Below are 21,884 nucleotides of genomic sequence, written 5' to 3' on the forward strand. Positions count from 1 at the left end.
GGATGCCAGGAGGAGAATCAGAAGAACAGGGCCAGAGGATGGCCCACTTTTCTCAGAGAAAGGTACTAGGCTTATATTTATCTGCTTCTCTTAATGTCATTAAGTCTATGGGAAATATTTCTTAGGTTAAAGCTGAGCTGCTGATCACTATCCTTTAATAGGGAAAAAGAACCTCAAGCTACATGTATTCAAGGTTTGACTCTTCCCACCAAATCCCAATTCCACAATGAACATATGTGATAAATAGCAAACATACCCATTTATCCAAACTTACTATCCATGCTGACAGCAGACAGAAATTAGAGAAGCTTCAGAGATGAGCATATATCAAACAATACAGAGTGAATGAGTTCTCCCACTGGGATCCCAATATCTTAGTTCAAACAAGAGTCCTAGTCCTCCCCCAAGGGGTAATTCCTTGAAGTTCCTAGTATAAACGGAATTGAAGTACTGGTTCCTCCATATGTCAGTTTCCTAGAGTCTTCATCTCCCTTTAGGGACCTAAAGTAATCTGGAACTATGTGTCTTCTATCTTGCAGCTAAAAGCCAGAGGACCAGGTTGTCTCTTCTTCCAAGTTCTTGCCAACTCTGACCCTTGTGCAGTGAGGAACTTTGAGTAATCTATCTCCATTGATATGGAGAGTCCCATGCAAACGAACTTTGAGCCACAGGTCAAAGAATCATGCTGCTAGTAAGGTTATTTGGTAAATCTGAGATGAATATTTGGATACAATCCTCTGACTCCAAATCCAGTACTCTTTCTACTATACCACACTGTCTCTTTTTGTGAATGTTCTTTTTCTTCCCTACAAGACCGTAATCAAATGGTGACAAAGGATCACATCTTATAGACTAATGGGATTATAGATCTAGAATTGGAATATCAAATTCCAAGTCCTCCTTTTTCTTGAAGGTGGTACCTGTTAGATCTTGTGTGATCCTAACTGTGGCTATTCAGCACTTGAATTCTTTCTGGTTGATTATAATATTTTCTCCTGATCTGGGAAGTCTGGATTTTGCCTATAATATTCCTGAGAATTTTTATTCGTGGGTTTCTTAGATGTGATCAGTGGATTCTTTCAATTTTTACTTTGCCTTCTGGTTCTAAAATATTTGGGCAGTTTTTCTTCATAATTTCTTGAAATATGATGTCTAGGCTCTTTATGTTGTTGTTGTTCATGTCTTTCAGGTAGTCCAATGATACTTAAAAATCTCTCCTTGATCTGTTTTCCAGATCAGTTGCTTTTCCTATGTTTCACATTTTCTTCTTTATTATTTAGTCTTTCGATTTTATCATTTTTTGTTATCTTTATAGTCATTAGCTTCCATTTGGCCAATTGTAATTTTTAAAGGGTTATTTTCTTGAGTAAGGTTTTACTTCTTTTACCTATTTCATTCTTTTTTCATATTTTTCTTCCATAGTTCTCACTTGGTTTTTGAAATTACTTTTTAGTTCCATATTTAACTCTTCTGGTTAACTCTGTTGGGCTTTTGTCCAATGTATTTTTCTTTGAGGCTTTGCTTGCCGATGTTTTCAAGTTGTTTTCTTCTGTGTTTTAAGTCTTGAGCTTCCCTGTCATCATAGTAACTCTTTTTGGTTAGATTTTTGTTTGTTTGCTCATTCTTCCAGCCTACTTCTTGACTCTGGACTTTAGTGTTGGGATCTGCTAGCTTGAGTGGGGGGGGGAGTGTAGGGGGGAGCGTTACATACACAGTGATATTTGGCCTGAGCTTCTATTCTTTTATGTTCTTCTGCTGCTCTCACAGCTTCTTCTAAAGTGGCATGATCTGGGAAGAGGTTTGTTTACTGCCTTCCTGGTCTGAGCTGCGCAAGTTCGGTTTACAGGCTTGTATATAGTTGAATTTCAGTAGACTGGTATTGAACTCAGTCACTATTAGCCTGCTGGGAAGTTTTATAGGGTCAGAGTGAATGAACTGCTGGTTTGGTTTTAGTCTTCTGCCCTAGTTATTGTACTGAAGGCTTCTGTGCCAGGCTAAAAATTAGAACTGTCACCTCTCTGCTCTTGGGCTCAGTCACTTAGCTAAGTTTCTGGAATTTGTTTCTTGCTTAGTATTCAACTAGGCCTTGTGCTCACTCATGATCTCCTTTATCCACCCTGGATCTATGACCTGAAATTGGGAATTGAGCAAAAGATGGCACCTATTCCTGAACTCAGTGCTAGCTCAGGATCTCCCTGAGATCTCTTTCTGCCCTGCTGCTTCCTGCCCTAGTGCTCTCTCTTGACTCGGTTTCCTGGGTGCTGGAATGATCTGTCTTCCTAAGTTGCCCTTTGCTGGAAAAATGACTATGACTTTTGCTTGTCTTTCCTGATCAGAATTTGTTCTGCAACATTTTCTAGGTTAGGGTGGAGGAGGTAAGCTGGGTAAAATGGACAAACATGCTTCTTCAGCATAAGCAGCATTCTCTGATATTTTGTAGTGTATAACTAGATCACAGAATTACATCTTACCATAAGTGGAACAGAGCTCACAGATTATCATATCTAAAAGTTCTTAAATTGTCGTCTGTGATATTTTTTTAAAAAAATATTATGACATCTGTATTTCAGTAGTCCCATGCTTTTGTAGTTCCATGTATTTTGGTTTATACATTTAAAAACATTCCTCTGATAAGAAGTCCACCGGCTTCACCAGACTAGATTGCCCAAGGGGTGTAAAACACAAAAAGGTTAAGGACATCTGATATAAACCAACCCTTTCATTTTACATGAGGAAAATGAAGCCCAAGGAAGGCACATGACTCATCCAAGGTCACATGTGGGTCTTCTGGTTCTCAGTCTGGTTTTCTTGCCATGACTCTGCTCCATGAAAACGCTATATCTCTTCTCAGAGCCACAGAGTAAAGACAAAGCAAAACTTCTGGGTTGTTTTTTTTTTCTTCTCTTACTGGTATCGGGGGATATTTTATTGGAGGATTTAATTTCAATACTTCAAAGACCTGTGATTTCATCAGTATGGACACTGCCACTTACCAATGTAGGTTGTACTCCCTCTATTCCTGTGTCTTTTTTCTTTTTTAGTGTCTGTGTATTTATTGTTTAACAGCAGAATGCCCAACACAGATCATCATAACTGCCAAATAGTCAGCAGTGCAAAATAGTATATATAGTGCTTAAGTACAAATAGGAGACATGATTTTTTTAAATAAATACTTAAACACAAATTTATGGTCCTACAAAAGAGCATTTAAACTAGATGGTCTAAGTTGATCTGCCTCCTTGCACCCACAGAAACTGTTATTTTCCCAAAAACCAATAATCAATATACTGAATGATCATCAGTCCCACTGTGTGAATAATGGATCACAATAAATGAGTCCCTTTTTCTAAGAGCTTTTTCTGGCTCCCCTACAAAATATGATCTGGCCTGGATAAAAAGACAACAGGAATTTCTTGAAGGTCAATGGTCCAAAATGCTAAGTATGGTTAAGTATTCTACAGGATCTATATTCACTGGTTCCTTAGTTAGGATGTACTTAGATTACTTTCTTCAATTCATCATACAGGACAAGCATGTCCACCCATGCCTCTAAGAACATTGGACCAGGCACCCTTGAAGAAAGCTTTGCCACCCTCATCTTTAGTAATCTTCTTCCTGCAGTCACTTGTCCCAGTTTCCATGACATCAGCTCCTTTGCGCCCAGACTGCATCATCATTCGCTGCCTTACTGTATCAAAGGGATAAGAGACCACACCTGCTACAGCAGTCACTGTTTGAGCAACCATCCAGCTTATCACAATACGAGTGTTCTTGGGATCTGGGAGCATACCTTTTGCTGTATCATAGATGCCAAAGCTGCTCTATAGATAATGATACCCTGCACTGAGACATTGAAACCTTGATACAAGCCACAGATTCCATCAGACTTGGTGATTTTCACAAGGCTGTCTCCCAGGCCTTTGAATTCCCTCTCAGTGCCAGATTTCCCAACATCAGCTGCCAAGCCGGTTCTCACTAAATCCAAGGGGTAGACAAAGCAGAGAGAAGTGGCTCCAGCTGCACCATCAGAGGCAAGACTGCCAGCAAAATACCTCCAAAACTGTGTGTGCTTGTCCACTCCTCCCCAAAACACCTGCTTCTACTTATCCTTAAAGGCAAAGTTAAGGGCCTGGGTGGGGAAATATCTGATGACATTTGCTAAGTTACCCCGCCAGAAGGAAAGCATCCCTTGTTCCTTAGGAATTCGGACTATACAATCCACAATGCCTTTGTACTGCTTCTCTGCAGCAATGTGTTTACTTGCATGCTGCACCTGCAGTAGTAGCTTGACTCTCTCGATGGGGGGGCCACCGCCGTCTTGGAGATAGCAGCAGCGATGCCACCGTCCAGGAAAGCCTTGGCGAAAGAGATGGCCTGCTCCATCATGGTTACCGAGGGGGAAGGTGTTGGAGTTGGACAAAGAAAGCCGGGTGAGAGAGGGCCGAAAGCTGGGGAAGTCGCTGCCACCTGCACACAGCCCCTTGCTACAGCTCGGCCCGAAAGGCCCTCAGTGTCTTTTTAAGAAAATTACCTTTTGGTTTCATATCACCTTTATTTTCCAAGGTGATAGTCTTTATGAGTGGCTCTACCAAAAATAAAGAAAAATAAAGCCCTATTTCCCTGTGATCAACCTGGTGGTAAGCCTTTCCAAACTAGTTAGGCTGGTTCTTAGATGACTGAGGCTTTGTGCACAGTTGAGAGCTTTCTAGCTTGGTCAGATTTAACAGAACTTTGACTTTTCCAGCATAGCCTTTTAAAATCCTTGTTCCATTCTAGAACCTAATAAAACAATGGAGTAGAACTATAGGGGTGGAGAGGACTTGTTGGGGAAAATCAAAGAAAAGAAATACCAGATGTGTACATGGTCCAATTACCTCAATAAAAATTAAGTTCTTGCTATGTTCAAGGCACTTAACACAACATAGGGTGTTAGTAAGTCTTACTAACCCCCAATTTTTCATTTCTTTTAAAAAACATTCAATTTCAGTTTCAGGAAAAAGCCTAATATAACATTTGATGGAACCATCAGTACATTCTGAGTTACTAGCATGGATAAGAGATAGTGCCTGCCTTGGGGCCTTTACTGACTGTAGGCATGGAACAAGGACAGGTGGTCAAGCAGCTTGTTAAAAAAAAAAGATTCCTACATCCTCTACATTAGTTTTATGTAACGAATCATTCATCACAGTTTCCCATTAAGGCATGTCAAATCATTGACCTATGTTCTGTCCTATGTAAAAAGAATACACATCAATACATCCAGATGGAAACCCTTATGCCAATTGAATGTTGATGTCTAAAGGGACTTACCTGTAATAAAGGTGTCAGCTGCAAACCCAATGCTTGCTCATATAGCAAATTTAATTCTGCACAACTGGAAAAGGAGAGTTTGGAGGTATGGAGGTAATAATGTACATGCCGAAATGTGAATCCGTCTCTGTCAATGAACAGCCGTTGGCTTTCTGAGGGTGTCAAGGCAGATGCCTCCTTCCACAGGAGGGAGTCTGGGAACTGAGCAAGCTTGCTTCTAGGAACTGAAAAGTGCCAACCCCCTACATTAAAATGGAACAAATCCTCTGCTGATTCATGAGACATTCCAGGTTCCTCCTAAATGGAAAACGAAGAGATTTATGACCTGAAGCACTCAAATATATTAAATAAATGCAAGGCTCTTTGGAGATCCCATTTACAAAGAAATGAGTTCATTGTTTGTTCTGGGCTCTTTCAATCCCCTCGGTGGTTATTAATGTCGACCAGAGAACACTAAGGTTTGTAGTGATGAGCCCATTAAGTCAATAAACCCTGCCATTAAAAACATAAGCTCATCTATTCACAGTTGAATTTCCTTTCTAACCCACTTTTTGCTTTTTTTAAGCCTTAAGAATGATGAAATGTAGAAACAAGAGAGAAAAACTGTATATCTACAAATGACAATGTGTTCTGTAACAAATCTTCAACTAAAAACACAAAATGGACCACAGTGTAAAACAAGGTGATGAACTAGAGAGGCAAAGGGCTTGAAAGAAGAAAGATCGACTTCCTTAAATCTCTGGGTCAAGACTAATAGCTCCAGTTTGTCACTTTCTTTTCAGGGGCTTAAGACATCCCTTCAGATGATATGGGTCAAAGGGAATCTGGGGCTACTGCCCACAGTATGATGTCGTGGGGAGAGTCCTATACTTGAAGTGAGTCTGAATCCTGATCCTGACGCTTCCTGGGAGATCACAGGCAAGTCTCTGAATCTCATTCCTCTTTTTATGTGTAAAATGGGAATAACTAAGTTTATATTTGCATTATCTACTTCACAGGGCTGTGAGGAAATCATGTTGTCAGCCTGTTTTAAGAAGTGAGCCATTTAAGAGCCCAGGGCTCCAGACTGCACGCTAAGGTTTCAATTGCAGAACAGGTGCATTGGTAGAGGGAGTTCCTTCTGTCACTGAAACGCTGGGCAGATCTGGTCCCAAACCCCCTCTGCAACCAGAAGCAGCCCGCCGCTGACTAGGGGGTGAGAAGCAAGACGGACTCGGAAGCGCTACGTCACTGTCTGGGTCATCTGCTTCCAGGGGGGGCATAAGAACGTTCCTTCCCTCCCTGTCCCGAAATGACCAGCAGGGGTGCTTGCTGGGGGTGGCTGGGAAGGGGCCCCCCCGGACACTGGAGGGAGATTTGGGGTTGTGCTCCCCAGCGCCACAGGGGTCCCGTACACGAGGGTCCTTGGGGTGGCTGGGGGCAACATGGGCCTGCTGTGCCCAGTCCCACACCCGGCCCCCAGTTCCCCCCCCTCCCCCCGGGAGGCAGGCCGTCCGTGTTACAGGTACCTGACCGGAACAGGACGGCCGTTTCCACACACCCCACCCCCGGGTGCCCCTTCCTCAGCAAGCCCCCCTCCCCAGGCCGGCTGCCCCTTCGAGGGTCCTGCCCTCATGGAGATGCTCCTCCTCTACCCCTCCCAGGGTCGGGGCTCTCTCCACACTGATCTCCCAGTCACGGGGCGCCCCCCGCCAGGGCTGGCGCCATACCATGGTCACGGTGGCCTCGGGGAGAGGGGCTGCCTGCGAGCAACGGCCGGAGGGAGCACGCGGAGCTGGGGCGGGGGAGGGGTTGGCTGGTGGAGGCCAGTGAGCAGGATGGGAGGGGGGGTGGGGGATGGGGGGGCGGAGCTAGCAGGGAGCAGCGCGTGCCGGCCTGGAGTGCACGAGCGGATGGGGGCGGGGCCATGTTAGGAGAGAGTGGTGCATGATGGTTAGGTGGGGGAATGTTAGGGGAGGGCAGCACGTGCTGGCCTGGCGGAGTGCACGAGGTGATCAGGGGTGGGAGGGTAGAAGAGAGCAGGAGAAGGGGGCGCCAGAGGCAGAGGAGAGCCGCCAGCTGCGGGAATGGGGAGGGGGTTAGAGGAGGGGCACGAGGTTCTGGGCATGGAGGTGTTAGGCGAGGCTCCCGAGGATAGGCCTGGCATGGGGCCTGGAGGGAGGAGGCCGAGGACAGCGGTGTTGGGTGAAGGGCTGGGGGAGCAGCGTGGGGTCTTGGACTCCCGGGGCTGAGGGCAGGCACAGCTCCAGAGGGCAGGGAGGGTGGGATGGGGCAGGGGCTCGAGGTGCGCAGGGACAGCGCCAGGTAAGGGGCGGGGGCGGGGGGCGCGAGGCCAGAGGCGGGGTGTCCGGGGAAGGGGGAGGGGCTTGCTGGGAGGGGGCACTCCTGTTTCCCAGCATCCCCCGAGGCTGTTTCCCGGGCCTCACCAGCCAGGCCTGGCCCAGAGCGGACTGGACTGGGATGGCGGAGCAGTGGAACCTGGACGAGGACGTGCTCCGCCGCATGGGGGCGCTGACCCAGGAGGACCCAGGTGCGGCCCGAGGGGCGCTGAGAGGGAGGGGCCAGCCGGGAGTGGAGAAGGGGTCAGGGAAACGCCACCCCCCTGGGGGTGGGGAGCAGGAGTACAGTCATGGAGGCCCAGACGGGAGGAGGAGGAGGAGGTGGCACTTGGGTATCATCTTTGATCGCTCTCTTTTAGGGCCTTCCCAGGGGGCTCTTTTAGGGCCCAGTGACGTGAGGGTGCCGGTGGGGGCAGGGTATTGATTTCCTAGCTCTATGAGAGTGCCCTCCCCACTTCAGGACCCACCCGTCCCCCGTCTTTGGGGGCATTGGGTTTGAAGCTGGCGATTGAAGAAGGGGTAAGAGCTGCGTCTAGAGAGGAATCTGGCCCCGAGCCCCCTGTTTGGGGTGAGGTGTGAATGAAGGTGCTGACCACTCCAGATGACCATAGTCTGCTCTGGTCTTAAACTTGTCTTTGCTTCTGTTTTCCTCATTTGTCAAATTCGGGGATATTGACCGCAGTGCGAAGTTACCATGTTCCTTGTTCTTTCTTGACGTTACACTGTTACATTGACCATATGTTTGCTTAGAAATGTATCGTTTTGGAGATCATAGGATCATAGAATTTAGAGTTGGAAGGGTCCTAGTCCATCCTCCTCATTTTATAGATGAGGGAACTGAGGCTCAAAAAAATGACAGGGCCTGCAGAGATTACAGTAAGTAACAGAGTGGAGGATTCAAATCCAGGTCTCCTTGATATCTGATACTTCCTAATTTAGGGATCCTGAATCACTTTACCTTATTCTCCCTCTCCCCTCTCCAAACTAGGAATAAATGTCAAAAGACAACATTATTATTGGTTTGATTTTGTAAGACAGATATTTCTAAAGTTCTGTGTGCTTCAAAAAAAAATTGAAGTCAATTAAGATTTTGTTGTTTCAAGGATTTTTGAAATATTTGACATGATCTCGATGCTGTTTTCAAATAGCCTTTGGGTTTGATGGACCTCCGTTGGACCTTAGATATTTGAAGGGACGTTAGAGATAATTTATTTCCCTTCGTTTTGCAAATGGGGTAATTGAAGCCTAAGAGAGAAAATTATTTGCTGAAGGTTACAAAAAGCTGGAATTCAAACCCTCTAACTCCAAATGTAGTACCCTTTCCCTTGCAGCAGCATTTTTCAAACGTTTTGGTCCAAGGACTCCTCTCTTAAAAGAACTTCTCTTCTTAAAAGTTATTGGGTATTTCAAAGAGTTTTTATTGTATGGATTACATCTCTTGGTAATTACCATATTAGACGTTAAAACTAAGATTTAAAAAATTTATTTAAAAATATCAATAATATATTACATGATAAACTTATTTTTGAAAACTAGCTGTATCAAAACAAAGAATGACAAGACTAGTGTTGTTTTGCATATTTTTGCAATTGTCTTTAATGTCTGGCTTAATAGAAGACAGCTAGATTCTTATATCTGCTTCTGCATTCAATATATTGATTTATATTGTTTTGAAGTATGTGAAGAAAATTCAGCCTCATATAGATATGTAGTTGGAAAGGGGAGAAATATTTTAATAGTCAATAACTTAGTATTATTATGAAAATAGATTTGACCTTAAGAGACACCTTGGTGTGGCCTCAAGAACTTCCAGGAGGCCTCCTACAACATTTTTGTAACTACTGCATTATCCCAAGCTTCCTTCCCCAAGACTTTCAGGGAATCTCAAAACCATCATAAGGGGCAGGGGGAGGAAGGAAAGAACATTTTCACTAAATGCTCTTCATTTAAACAGTTACTGAGAAAGAACATAATACATTTGCTGATGATTTATTTTCAGAATTGGTGGAGTCTCTTTCATTGCAGGGATCCTATATAGGAAAAATCCATTCCATTGGTGAGACCTTCAAAAATTTTAAAAATCTTCGATCCTTAGATCTGTCAAGAAATTTAATCTCTAGTCTACAGGTAAGTTCCATATGATGAGAGAACTGTAGACCATGCTGTAGAAGAATTGGTTACAAGAACTGAGGATATTTAGCCTTGAGAAAAGAAGGAAGGAAGCATTTATATAACACCTACTATATGCCACAGGCACTGTGCTATATAGGGGCTTTACTACAAATATTATTTTGTGTCCTCATAACAACCCGGCAAGGTAGGTACTATTATCCATATTTTACACTTGAGAAAACTGAGGCAAATAAATTAAATGACATGTCTAAGGTCACATAGTCTGAGGCCAAATTTGAACTCATCTTCCTGACTCCAGGCCCAGCAACTCTAATCTATATCTAGCTTTAGAAGGCTGAAAAGACTTAGGGAGAAACCTGATGGTTGTCTTCAAATATTTAAAGGTCTAGCATATGGAAGAAGGTTTGAAGACTTGAGCTATATTCTGTCTGGTGCCAGAGGACAGAAATAAGAACATGAATGGAAAGTTGCAGAGAGGCAGGTTTTATTTTAACTCATTATGGGAAAGAGCTTCCTAATAATTTGAGATGTCCGAAAGTAGAATGAGCTGCTTTACAAGTTTGTGGAGTCCTCATCATTGGAAGTATTCAAATGAAGGATGGATAATCATTGAAGATTTTGAGGAAGAAGATTCTTGATAACATTGGAAATCAGATCTCTAAGTTCCTCTGCAACTCTGAGAATCCGATTCTGTGATATTCTGTGGCCAGTGAAGTAAACATAGCAAATATTGTGTATCAGATATATTTTTAGAAGTGTTTTTAAGAGGAAATAAGGGATACAGAAGATACAACCTTTCTATTTTTGCTTTTTAGACCAAATTAGATAGCTGAGAGCTATTCAATTTTTGACTTACTGACATTTTACTTTTTTGTTAATGTGTCTTCCTAATTAAAGGAAAATTTATGTTGAGGCCTGAAGCCTCCCTGCAAAAGATGAATTTCTAGGAGCATTTGAAAGAGGAAGAAGTGATGGGCTGGAAGGCAGGGAAACTTTTCCAGACCTGCAATGTAGAAAAAAGCCTGGGCATGAAAGCAGAAAGGAGCAGGTCTGGGCAGAGCGAAGGGAGTGAGGATTAGTTAACATACACAAGGGTTCTCTAAACATGTATACATACAGAATTTGTGTTGTTTTCCCTTGTTGCCATACAAAAGGTGGCATTTTTTTCCACATATTCCCATTGTAAAAAAGCCTTTTCCAAATACTCTCCAGATAAACCAAAGGCTTCAGATTGCCTGCTGACCTGGACAAATCCTAATCTAGATCAGAGGTCTAGATGATTTCCAGGCTGCATCCTTGTGTCTGCCTGTTAACCCTTCAATACAAAGCCTGAGCAGGGCCTAGTCAATGTGAAACTTCCTGGCCTAGTTTTCTAGCTTCCTGTTGGTTCTTTTCCAAGGAATTTTTCCCTTGATGCCTTCCGAAAAGAGAGACTTTAGTTTTCTAGGAGGAGTCTCGTTGCTCCATTGCCTTAGGGTTTCCCCTTCTACGTTTTATCCTGGAGTTGGCTGGCTGAATGTGAACTCTATGGGTGTTTTCCTTTCTGAGGTAAAATAAACGGAAAAAAGAAACATGGTTCTGGTTTGCTTTGCAGTCAGTGATACTTGCCTAAGATGGTTGTTCTGTAGATATTCATCTTTCCAGTACCAAGAAGCACTTTACTTAATTGCCTCAGGGAAAAAAATGCCTGTGGTAATTGCTAATGCATCTTTAGGGAATGCAGGGAAGGTAGAAGGAAGATGGAAACTATTCACTTAACATTCAAATCAAAAGGAATTGAAATTTATCTGAGATTGAGCATCAAACTTACCTAGTGCTTGCAATACCCAGAATTACTTTGATAACAGACTCAAAAGCTGTAATTCTGGCTCATTCAGTGATAGTCGATGGAAAATGATTTTACTAAAAAACATTACAGTAAATGTATTGTGTGGAGTCAAAGCGGGAAAGACATTACCAATCAGGAGAATAAGGGAAGTTTTGGGACAGAAGACAACATTTGATGGATATGAATAAAATAGATGAACGGGGAAGGCAATTATAGTTGTAGGGAACAGCTTGAGCAAAGGCAGGGAGGCAGGAGAACACTGTATTTGAGGGGACAGGAAGTGAGGGTGAAGAGCAGCATTCTAATTTGCTTGAATTGTAAGGGAGAGGAATATGAGACAAGTCTGGAAAGGTATACTAGTGCCCAATTGTGGAGGCCTTTGTATAGGTTTTTTAAAAATTGAACAGAAATGGGCAAAAATGTCTACTTCATCCAATAAACCTATATTAAGCACCTACTAAAAACCTGACACTAATACAACAGCAGTGAAATATTGGAAACAGTTGAACATTGAAAAACTTGAAGACAGTTTCAGTACTTGTCTGCAGAGGAGGGAACTATTGCAGTCAGAGGATCTGGGTTCAAATTCCAATTCTGCCAAATACTACTTGGTTAACCTTTTTTTCTTAATTGTAAAATAAGAGGGTTGATATAGATGATCTCTAAGGTCTCCTAAATTGAAATTCTATGATCCCTATAATCTCTATCCTGGGTAGATAGATGTCAAAGCTGCTCATGAGAATTGGCTTAGAAGGCAGGAGCTCCATTTTCTAGTCTTGGCTTTGCTCTCCCCTAGATTCATGATGACCTTGGGTGAATTGTTTTACCTCTCCTGCTTCAATTTCCCCATCTGTAAAATATGGAAATTTAAACTAGGTGATATCTAAGGTCCCTTTCAGCTCTGTGGTTGACACTGTATTAAAGGGTGAGTTGCCATCAGAAATAGTGGTACTGCAAAAGCTGGCAGTGGTGAGGCATGTCCAAAGAATAATGACTTCAGGAATGGTCTGATAAAAGGTAGCAACAAGCTTAAAAGGTAAAGGAACAACAACAGGGGGAGGAATTTAGGCCCTGACTTAGGATGTTTGCTTGTATCTTTTCATTTTAGTCAACTATTAAATTTATAACCTTATAACTGTGATTATCTATAGCTGATAACCTTATAATGTTAAATGATAACCCTATGGCTGTTAGCCTTGTAAGTGATGCAGTGGTAGATGGAAGACATTGAAGGCTTAAGACAGGGACTGAAGTGAACATGTTAGAGATGAAAGCTTTTTATGTTATATGCTTTATAAGTGTACAGTTATAACATAGTAGTAATTTTATACCATTTCATATGTGTCACAGCCACAAAAAAATTTAAAATAATAGTGGGGATCTTTTTTCTGTTTCTTTTAAAAATATTCTTTATTATATTGGATAGAGAAAAGATAGTGGGAGAAATTTGAGCCATGTAAATACAAAGGATATAAATAAAAATTTATTTTCAAGAGCAGGAGGATTATGTGTATATATGTGTGTTTGTGAATAACTGTACTAGGTTCCTGGGATATATAGCCATATATCCATTAAGAGTTTTAAAATATACCCTTCTCCCAAATAATCTACTTTTCTGTCTTGACTTCTTTTCCACTAAAAAATAGAGCAACAATTAGAGTGTGGTTGGGATTCAGCCAGGGTAAAAGGCATACTGAAGGCATTTTGTTTCCCTTCTACAAGGCAGGCTTGGGATGGGAACATAGAGATGGAGCATGACTGAAAAAGAAAAACTGACAGTCACCATTGAAAGCAGGTGTCCCAATTTGAATGTCAGATTTTATAAATTGCTTTGAGTTTCTTGGAAGAAGCATACTCTCTAGATGAATTAATAATTAAAACCTCATAAGACTCTACTTATAGCTTTTCAAAGAGAAAGTAGTGTGAGAGAAGGAACAGGAGAAAAACTTGAGCTGAATAAGGACAAATAATCGTGAAGGTTATCTGGATGGCTTTAAAATTGTGGGGAAGGCCAGAGATGTTCTTGGAAAGGAGGTTGGGAAGATTTGAGAAGCTGACAGCTAAAGGAGGAGGCCTTGAATTGAAGGAAGAAAAGAGGGAAAAGGTTCATTTTGAAAGAGAAGAAGGATTAGGGGAAAGGACCCAAGGAGGAGCAGAAGGAAGAACCAAAGAAGGGACAGGAGAAGGAATAAACTGAAGAAGGAAAAGGAGAAAGTAAGAAAAGTTAAGCTAAAGAAAAGACAGGAAACGATAAGAGGTTAGTGGAAGAAGGAAAAGGAAGTTCATCATGGCTGTCGAGGTATTAAGGTTTGCTAAAGAAGTGAGTCAATAATCATCCGAACCTGAGGCTCTCACTTCTTACAACTAAGGAGAGCATCGTGAAATGAGCGGTAATTTATATCGAGTACCCAAAGTTTGCAGTTTTTGCCACAGTCATACGAGTGCCACACAGACGTACGTAGGCAGGGCTCCCTCTTAGAAGAGAAAGTGATGGGTTTTGAAGAATGCCTCTCAATATTCCAGGTCATTAGGCATAGTGAAATGTTCCCTTAAAAATGGAAAAAAAAAACAAAACCAAATAGGCTTTCAGTGTGAAAACCAAGAAGGACCTGAAGAGGCAAAAGTGAAGCCTGAACTGTGCCAGGAGGTTGGAGGGTAAAAGAATGTCCCAAAGAGAAGGAGGGAAAGGAGGCCAATTGAATATTTGGAGCTAAGAGAAAAATAAAGCTGTTTTTGAAGAGGGGAAGATGGATATTCTGGAGAGGAAGTGTCTGCATGTCCTACAAGAAATGAAGCAGTAAATCCACAGGGGATCTCTAATGAGAGTTTATCCACTAAGGATCAGAAGAAAAGAGAAGAGAGTATGGCACTTGGTGATTTCTTCTCCAGACTTCTTTGACCATTTTCAAACCTCACTCCAGACTTGGAATTTATAGTCCGCTGCTGCCACCTCTTTCTCTGGAGGAATGCCTTGGTTAGCTCCTCCAGGAATCTCCATTTATGGAGGGTACCAAGCCAGACTAGTCTTCTTTACTCCCCAGGCTGTACTTCAGATTTTCTGTACCATGACCCCATGGGTAACTTTGTCCAGTCCTCCCTACTTTTCACTTTTAGCTTCCTTTTTTTATGTATTGTTTTCCTCCATTGGAATGTTAAACTCCTGAGGGCAGGGATTGTCTTTGTATATATTTGTAGCACTGTGCCTGGCCCATAGTAAGTATTTAATAAATACTTGTTGCTTGACTGAAGCTATTTGTCAGCCTGTTAGCAGTAACAGACAACTACTGTCTTCCTGCCATGTGTCTCTAAGACGTGACAGAATCTTGCAAGATTTTTCTAAATGGAGGATTATTGCCAACTTACAAATGATAATGCCAGAAAAAATTTAGAAGGCATTTCCAAAGATTATGAAGTCTTGGCAAGAAATTGAAGAAAGTGAAGCATAAATAAGGGTGTTTAAGAAGATGGTATCTTAAGAATGAGATTTAGATTTCTGTACCACAGCTTACAATGCAGGAATGACAGACTTCTCTCCCCAGATGAAGTGGAGCCCTTAGCAGCTAGTAGAATTGCATTTGCGTAGTGTCTTTTTCATCTGTTCAAAAAGCCTTTAATCTGAAAAGGAAAGTGGAGGCAAGAGACAATCTATGTAGGTCCAATGAACTAGATACCATAAGTAGCTATGATGTAGAAGAATGGATAATAGAGATTCCAGAAGTTCACAGAAGACAAAATCCAAGAAAAAGAGCAAGTAATAAAAACCCATGGCTTCAGATGTCTGTACAGCTAACAGACAAGAACTAGAAATCAGTCAACAAATATTTATTAAGCACTTGTGATGTGCCAGGCACTGAGTATACAAAGGCAAAAACGAAATGTTAACTTTCATATTACTGGGGGAAAATAACATGTACACTTATACTTAAAAGAAGCAAAATATAGTTAAGCTAATTATAAGGTAATTGGGGTAGTGAAGGCACTAGTAATTAGTGAATAAGAAAGACTCCAGAAAATAAAAAAAAAGATATTTGAGCTGAACTTTGAAAGAAACTAGGGAATTAAGGTGATTGGAAAAGGAAGTGTGTTCCAGGCCTGGGAAACGGTCACCTATGCAAAAGCTGATGCTGAAGACAAAAAATGCTCAATTTTCATTTTGCTTCTGTTTTATCTGCCAATGAGGATCATTTTGGGACTGTTGAGGATAGAATAAATATGGCTAATGGGAAGTTGATAGCCAAGATAAGGAAGGAGGTAGGAAAAGAGCACCTAGATAGATGTTCCTCGTGAATTCAGATCACTTGACTCAAATGAACTACATCCTTGGTTAGAGATGGGCAGAGATGATTTTGAAGGCACTGCCAACAATCCTTGAAAGATTTTAGAGAATGAGACCACTGAAGTTTTAAAGAATGGCAAATGTGTCATGGTTATTAAGAAAGGAACAAGAATGAAATCTATAAACCATAGGTCAGGGAGCCTGACTTTGATACCTGGCAAGATGCTGAAACATTACAGAAGAGATAGTGAGCATCAAGAAAATGACCAGTGTTGGCTTCATCAAGAATAGTACAGGTCAGATTTTTCCTGTTTTGGCAGAATTACTAAATTGGTAGATGAGGGGGATACTGTAAATATAGTTCATTGAGGGTTACAGACCATAAGTGTTCATGGAGATTTTGGCAGGTCTGTGAACTTGTATGGGAAAAATTACATCTTTGTTTTCACTAATCTCTAACCAAAATTTGGCATTTCCTTTAACTAAATTTTTAAAAAATAAACCATTATTCTGAGAAGTCCACAGGCTTGTTTCAACAAACTGACAAGGGGGTCCAGGACACAAGAAGGGTTAAGAACCCTTGCTCTAGATTTTAGCAAAGCAGTTGGTAAGGAATTTCATGTTGTTCTTGTGGCAAAGATGGAGAGATTTGGGCCAGGCAGTTAGATTCAGAACTAGTTCAATAAGGGGACCCAAAAGGTTGTTATCATTATCATGAGTTTAATGTCAGCCTAGAAGGAGGAATCTCTAGTGTAACACCCCAGAAATCTGTGCTGTTTAACACTTTGATCAATGATTTAGACGAAGACAGGAAAGGTGTACTTCTCCAGTTTGCAGATGACACAAAACTAGATTAGATATTGGATGGCAGGATTCAAAAATACCTTCACAATTTGTATAAAAAAGAATTAAACAAAATTTAATAGAAATTAAAGGAAAACCTTGCACATGATTTCAAAAAGTCAATCTCACAAGTATGTGGCTAGACAGATTTATTTGGAAAAGATCTGAATGTTTGAATGGAGGGCTTAATGTGTGTGACAGACGTCTGATATAGCAGACAAGGAAGACACGTGATCCTGGGCTGTATTCAGAGAGTCCAGATGGGAGCTCCTTTGCCCTCTGCCCTGGTCAAGGCATATCTAGAGTGTTACATGCCATTCTGGACGCCACATTTTAGGAAGAACACTGAGAAGGAAGCATGTAGAAGAAAGTGTAGTGTTTCATGTTTATGCCATAGAAAGAAGCTTCTGCTGAAAGACCTGGGGATGTTTAACATATTAAAGGCTTAGGGGTTGCCTAGTAGCTGTATTTAGGTATTGGAAGGCTGCTGTAGAAAAAGGGCATGAGACTTGTTCTCATGAATGGAAGTGAGAAGAAAATTGTAGTGTCATCTAAGGGAAAATTGCCTAAAAATCACAGCTGTGCAAAAGTGGGATGGGCTATCGTGTGAGGGAGGGGGCACCTTCCCCATCCCTTAGAGATCTTTAGGCTAAGGCTGGATGACCAATTGTCAGGTATGTTGAAATGGAAATTCTTGTCCTATTGTGGAATGGACTAGATGGTCTTGGACATCCATTCCAACTCTTAAATTCTGTGATCATGACAGCACCTTAGAGAACACCTTGCCCAAGCTCCTTGTTATATAGAGAAAACTGAGACCTAGAGGAATGACTTGCCCAAGGGGACAGGGGGAATAGAGAAGAGATTTGAACCCAGTTCCTTTGATTCCAAAGGTAGTGCTCTTGCTATAGTCTCAAATGTATAGGACAGTTTATCTCCTGAAAGGCTATTTACAGCTGAGTGGCATTCTAGTCCTGCCTTCTCCTACATACATCTGATGGGTGCTAAGTAGCAAGTATATTCCCACTTTTAGCTGTTGGACTTGTGTAGTCTCTTCCAACAGACATCTTTTAACAGTTTTTTTTTCTTAATAGGGTATCGAGTATTTATCTTCACTCCAAGATCTGAATTTATATTACAACAACATTCCTTCATTAGCAGAGGTGTCCCGCCTGCAGGCTTTACCTTGCCTAAAAGAGCTAGACTTGAGACTCAATCCTGTTGTCAGGAAAGATACAGCCTACAGACTCTTTGCTGTACACATGCTACAAAATCTGGAAAAACTGGGTGAGAGCTTCCCCCTCCCACACCCCACCCTTTCAAAGACCTTGGTAAACAGCAGGACTTACTGTTAACTTGTTGCCTTCTACCATCTTGGAAGTTGGCCCAGGCTGAAAAACTCAGAGTGCATTGTTTAGTAGTATTTATATAGATTTTTATTTTGGCAGTATATTTTGTAAGCCTTTTTAGTATTTTTAATGATAATCTTTCCTTTGTTTTCTGTTACTCCGTTTTAGTTCTCTCTAGTTTGACCTCATTTGATTACTTCAGTAAAAAAAAAAAAAACAAAAAACAACACAACACATTTAAAAAATGCTTTCAGGCTGTTACTTGGGCTCATAGGCCCCTGGGACACGAAACTCTTGGAGATCAATATTGTGTCCATCCTTTTATTGATGAGTTAGTTACCTTCCAGTGGGAAAGGAATTTTTTGGTCAGTAGTAACTCGGGCTAAACAGACCTGTTTGAGCCACTTCTTTCCAAATAGGGGTCACTGAACTTCAACCCTCAGGCTCAAACCATGCGACTCCTGGGACCTTTTAGTCATTGGTACATGTCTTAACTGGGGACAGAATACTTTAGTTGTTTACTATCCAGTCTTCTGTTCCTTGGGTGCAGTTGCACCTGCATAGCAGTCGTTGCTATATTTCTTACTGTCTCTAAGAGTTTATGCAAGTCCCAGTGACAACATAATAGCATTGTTCTGTCTCTGCCCATAGCACAAAAGGACATGAAATCTGTACCTGGTTTTCACTTTTTGAATTTGATTTGATGTCACAGGAAACAATCAGCATGCCTAGATCATCTTTTCTGTCTTTAGATGACCGGGTAGTCCGGGACAGTGAGCGCAAAGCTGCCAAGCTTCATTTCAGTCAGCTGGGCAGCAATGAAAATCTCCTCTTTGATGGGGAAAATAAGAGGTAAGGAGTTTTCTCTTATTTTATTTGGTTCTTGATTGTTTTATAGTGAACAGTGAGCTTCCAATAAAAGATCTTTCCTTTCCCAGCAGAACTCATAAGTTGTAAAAATCCTAAAATCATGTTATTGGCATAAGTAGCCAGTGAATTATCTCATATGGGCATCTAGACCCTCCATAATATGTACCCTTCCTGTCTTCTTGAGCAAGTATGTCCCACCTGTAGTGTGCTGTTATGGAAGGAGTGATGGAGACTTGAGTTGAAATCTAGGTTCTGGAACTTACTTGCTATGTAACCTTGAGGAAGTCACTTAACTTTTCAGCTCCTTAGTTTCATCTTCTATAAAATGGAGATAAATACTACTGTATTAACCAGTAGACAGATGATGAAGCATTTCCTTCCATTCAATAAAGAGGGTTTTGGAAGGTTACATATGCTGTTGTGAGGGGAAATCAGGAACCATAAGCATTTCATGACATCTTGATAGACTAGTAATACTTCAACCACCTGCAGCCATAATAGTAGAAAATAAGACACATTAAAATGCAACTTTGTAAGGACAAAGTAAAATGAATAGACTCATCTCAGTACTGTCAATCATCACATTTCATATTGTTTAAGTATTTTTCGTTTTTACAAAATGACTGGTATAAAAACAAAATGAAGCAACAAAAGAGAAATATTGCACTACCTCTCATGTAGAGTCATGAATAAAAGCTCTTTGTAAATTAAAAAAAATGTTACCTAAAGTAAGCTGCTATTACTATTTTGGAATCACTTTGGGTACATTCTCTCCATTGTCTCCCTACACTTAGGGAGTACCATAAAACTTGCTAAGGTCCCTGAACAGACAGGCCAGTCTTCTCTTTCTTCTTGGTTATAATTTATATGTGGCTTTTTATTAATCGAGTTGAGAGCTACTGTTTAGTCAGGCAGGAATATAAGTAGACTTTTCTATTTGGTGTTTGATGTTAAAGAAAAAAGCACAAGAAGAGTAATTTCCCTGTGAAGCAAACAGTGAGCGGACCTAGTTAACTACCCAAGTGGTAATGGTCCAGCCACTCTTTTCCACATTTAGTTAGTGATTATGTTCAGATAGGTCCTATGCATTTTGTACCCCAGCATGAAGCCTAAGAACTCAATCTTTAGAGCAGTTTTAAAAAATTTTAGGAGACAGCTGTTGGTGTTTGAAAGGTCAAGACTCAAAATATGATTTTCTTTACTTTTAGGTGCTTTTTTGGTAATAAGATATGCTGTTGCCAGACAAACTATGATTCTTTGGTCATATATAGATGATCTAAAGGCTGGGCTTCTCATAAGGGTGAATAACTGAAAGAAACTGAACAGTTTGCTAGGTCTAGATCAGATTCTTATTTCTGTCTCTTTCTCTGTCTCTCCCTCTCTCCATACGCACATATTCATTTGTCAAGGCAAAACCCGTAGAGTCTTTTTCCAAACCAGAGGACATTTTACATTTTACTAATTTGCTGAATACCTCATTCTTTGCCCCTTGATCATTAGGTGAAATAAAAATTTACATTTCTTAGTAACTGTATACCCCTGCTACCCCCTGTCAACTGAGATAGATTGCAATTTGAGAGAGTTTAGGGTTACAAAATTTAAGTGCTATCATATAACTTTAAAAATTATGTTTCACCAAAACTTAGTAATATTTTAAACAAAGTTATAAAATGTTTTGATCATGGGATTATATGTGGGATAGGGAGAAATAAAAAAAGTTACAATTATGGCAAGTTTGTGTTTCATCTAGGATTGTGTCTTCATAGCACAAAATGAAGTAGAGATTTGGTGTTATTAATTGGATCATTGTAGATGAACAAACCAGTAATATGTCTAAAATGGACTTTTTGGGACCAAATCATTCCTTCCTTCCTTCCTTCCCTTCAAACAACAAAAAGATTAATGTGATAGTTGCCAAAGCTATATTTTACTGTTTATTATGAAAAGTCTGGGACTCACGAAATAGGAATCCTTACTTGCTTAAGGTTACCTTTCCATCTGTAAAATGTACGACTTGACACACAAATCTGTCTCCTGAAAATGAAGCGTTTGTAAGCTAGGTGCAAGTGACATTCAGAACACTATTATTTGTTTTTCATATTCCTGTTTCTCATGGCAGTAAACTAATTACTTGAAAGACCTAAATTATTTTAAACAAGACACCATTTTTTTCTTACAACCCTGTCACCTCTCTTATACTTTTTAGGGAATTTTACTTTCATGTGAAAATATTTTTATAAGCTGAGGTAGTAAACAGGGACCTCTTGTATGTTTTAAAATTGATTACTGTTGAGTTTTATCATTCCATCCCATAACTATTGTGTGACTAAATGCAATTGGCCTGGCAATCCAATAGGAAAGCTAAGTGGACGGAATGCACATTGCCCAGATAATGACATGTTAATTGAGAATGAATAGTGATTGATCTCTTAGTCCATTAGAAAATATGCCTTGGACAAGTATGATAGATGACTATGAGCTGGGCTCAGAATGAAATAGTCAGAAAAATCTAGATCTATCAGTCAGTTAACAAGCTTTTAGTAAGTACCTCCAAGATACCAGTTTCTGCGGTAGGTACTAGATTACTTGAGAGACTGCAGTACTTTCAAATGTTTCCATGCTGCTTGCTTGTTACTAAAGCTGCACTCTGTCCCCTTTTTTAAATATCCCCATTATCTTGGTGATGCTGTGTGGCATCAGGTGTGCCATGTGGAATATCTAATGCCACACAGCATCTTCACAGTATCCTAATCGTAGGTGACCAGAAGGCAGTGATCGCATTTTCAAAGGCTGTAGCATATTATCAGCACTTGCTGATGGTACATGAAAAAATGGCATAAAGGCGTTATTACCAAGGACATGTAGACCCCAAAGGAGGTGGTTGAATGTAGCATGAGTGAGGGATAACTGATGGAACAGCTGAAGTGTTCAAAAGT

General features: G+C 40.9%; 2 protein-coding genes and 1 pseudogene across 9 annotated transcripts in view; 1 reads left to right on the forward strand and 2 right to left on the reverse strand.

The window, feature by feature from the left end:
• KCTD19 (potassium channel tetramerization domain containing 19) overlaps positions 1-7,124 on the reverse strand; it is a 44,635-nt gene extending 37,511 nt beyond the window's left edge. For 4 of the 5 annotated variants that reach the window (XR_011972838.1, XM_072636031.1, XM_072636032.1 and 1 more), the window contains exons 1-2: positions 7,020-7,124; positions 5,311-5,607 (exon numbers count right to left, since the gene is read on the reverse strand). Coding sequence is in view for 4 of the 5 variants with exons in the window: in XM_072636031.1 (XP_072492132.1) it covers positions 5,311-5,607; positions 7,020-7,022 (300 nt within the window). In the remaining variant the exon portion in view is untranslated. Of the gene's footprint in view, positions 1-5,310; positions 5,608-6,818; positions 6,970-7,019 lie in introns of those variants that run through there. The other variant, XM_072636030.1, reaches the window with a different exon arrangement.
• LOC140521238 (ADP/ATP translocase 3-like) lies at positions 241-5,292 on the reverse strand (annotated as a pseudogene).
• Positions 7,125-7,681: 557 nt separating the features above from the next.
• The window catches only part of LRRC36 (leucine rich repeat containing 36), a 52,358-nt gene continuing 38,155 nt past the window's right edge, over positions 7,682-21,884 (forward strand). For 2 of the 4 annotated variants that reach the window (XM_072636033.1, XM_072636034.1), the window contains exons 1-4: positions 7,682-7,840; positions 9,649-9,776; positions 17,824-18,016; positions 18,831-18,930. In XM_072636033.1, the coding sequence (XP_072492134.1) occupies positions 7,771-7,840; positions 9,649-9,776; positions 17,824-18,016; positions 18,831-18,930 (491 nt within the window). In that variant the 5' untranslated portion in view covers positions 7,682-7,770. Of the gene's footprint in view, positions 7,841-7,903; positions 8,169-9,648; positions 9,777-17,823; positions 18,017-18,790; positions 18,931-21,884 lie in introns of those variants that run through there. The other 2 variants (XM_072636036.1, XM_072636035.1) reach the window with 2 other exon arrangements.

Source organism: Notamacropus eugenii, chromosome 1 (assembly GCF_028372415.1).
Source record: "Notamacropus eugenii isolate mMacEug1 chromosome 1, mMacEug1.pri_v2, whole genome shotgun sequence".
NCBI lineage: Eukaryota > Metazoa > Chordata > Mammalia > Diprotodontia > Macropodidae > Notamacropus > Notamacropus eugenii.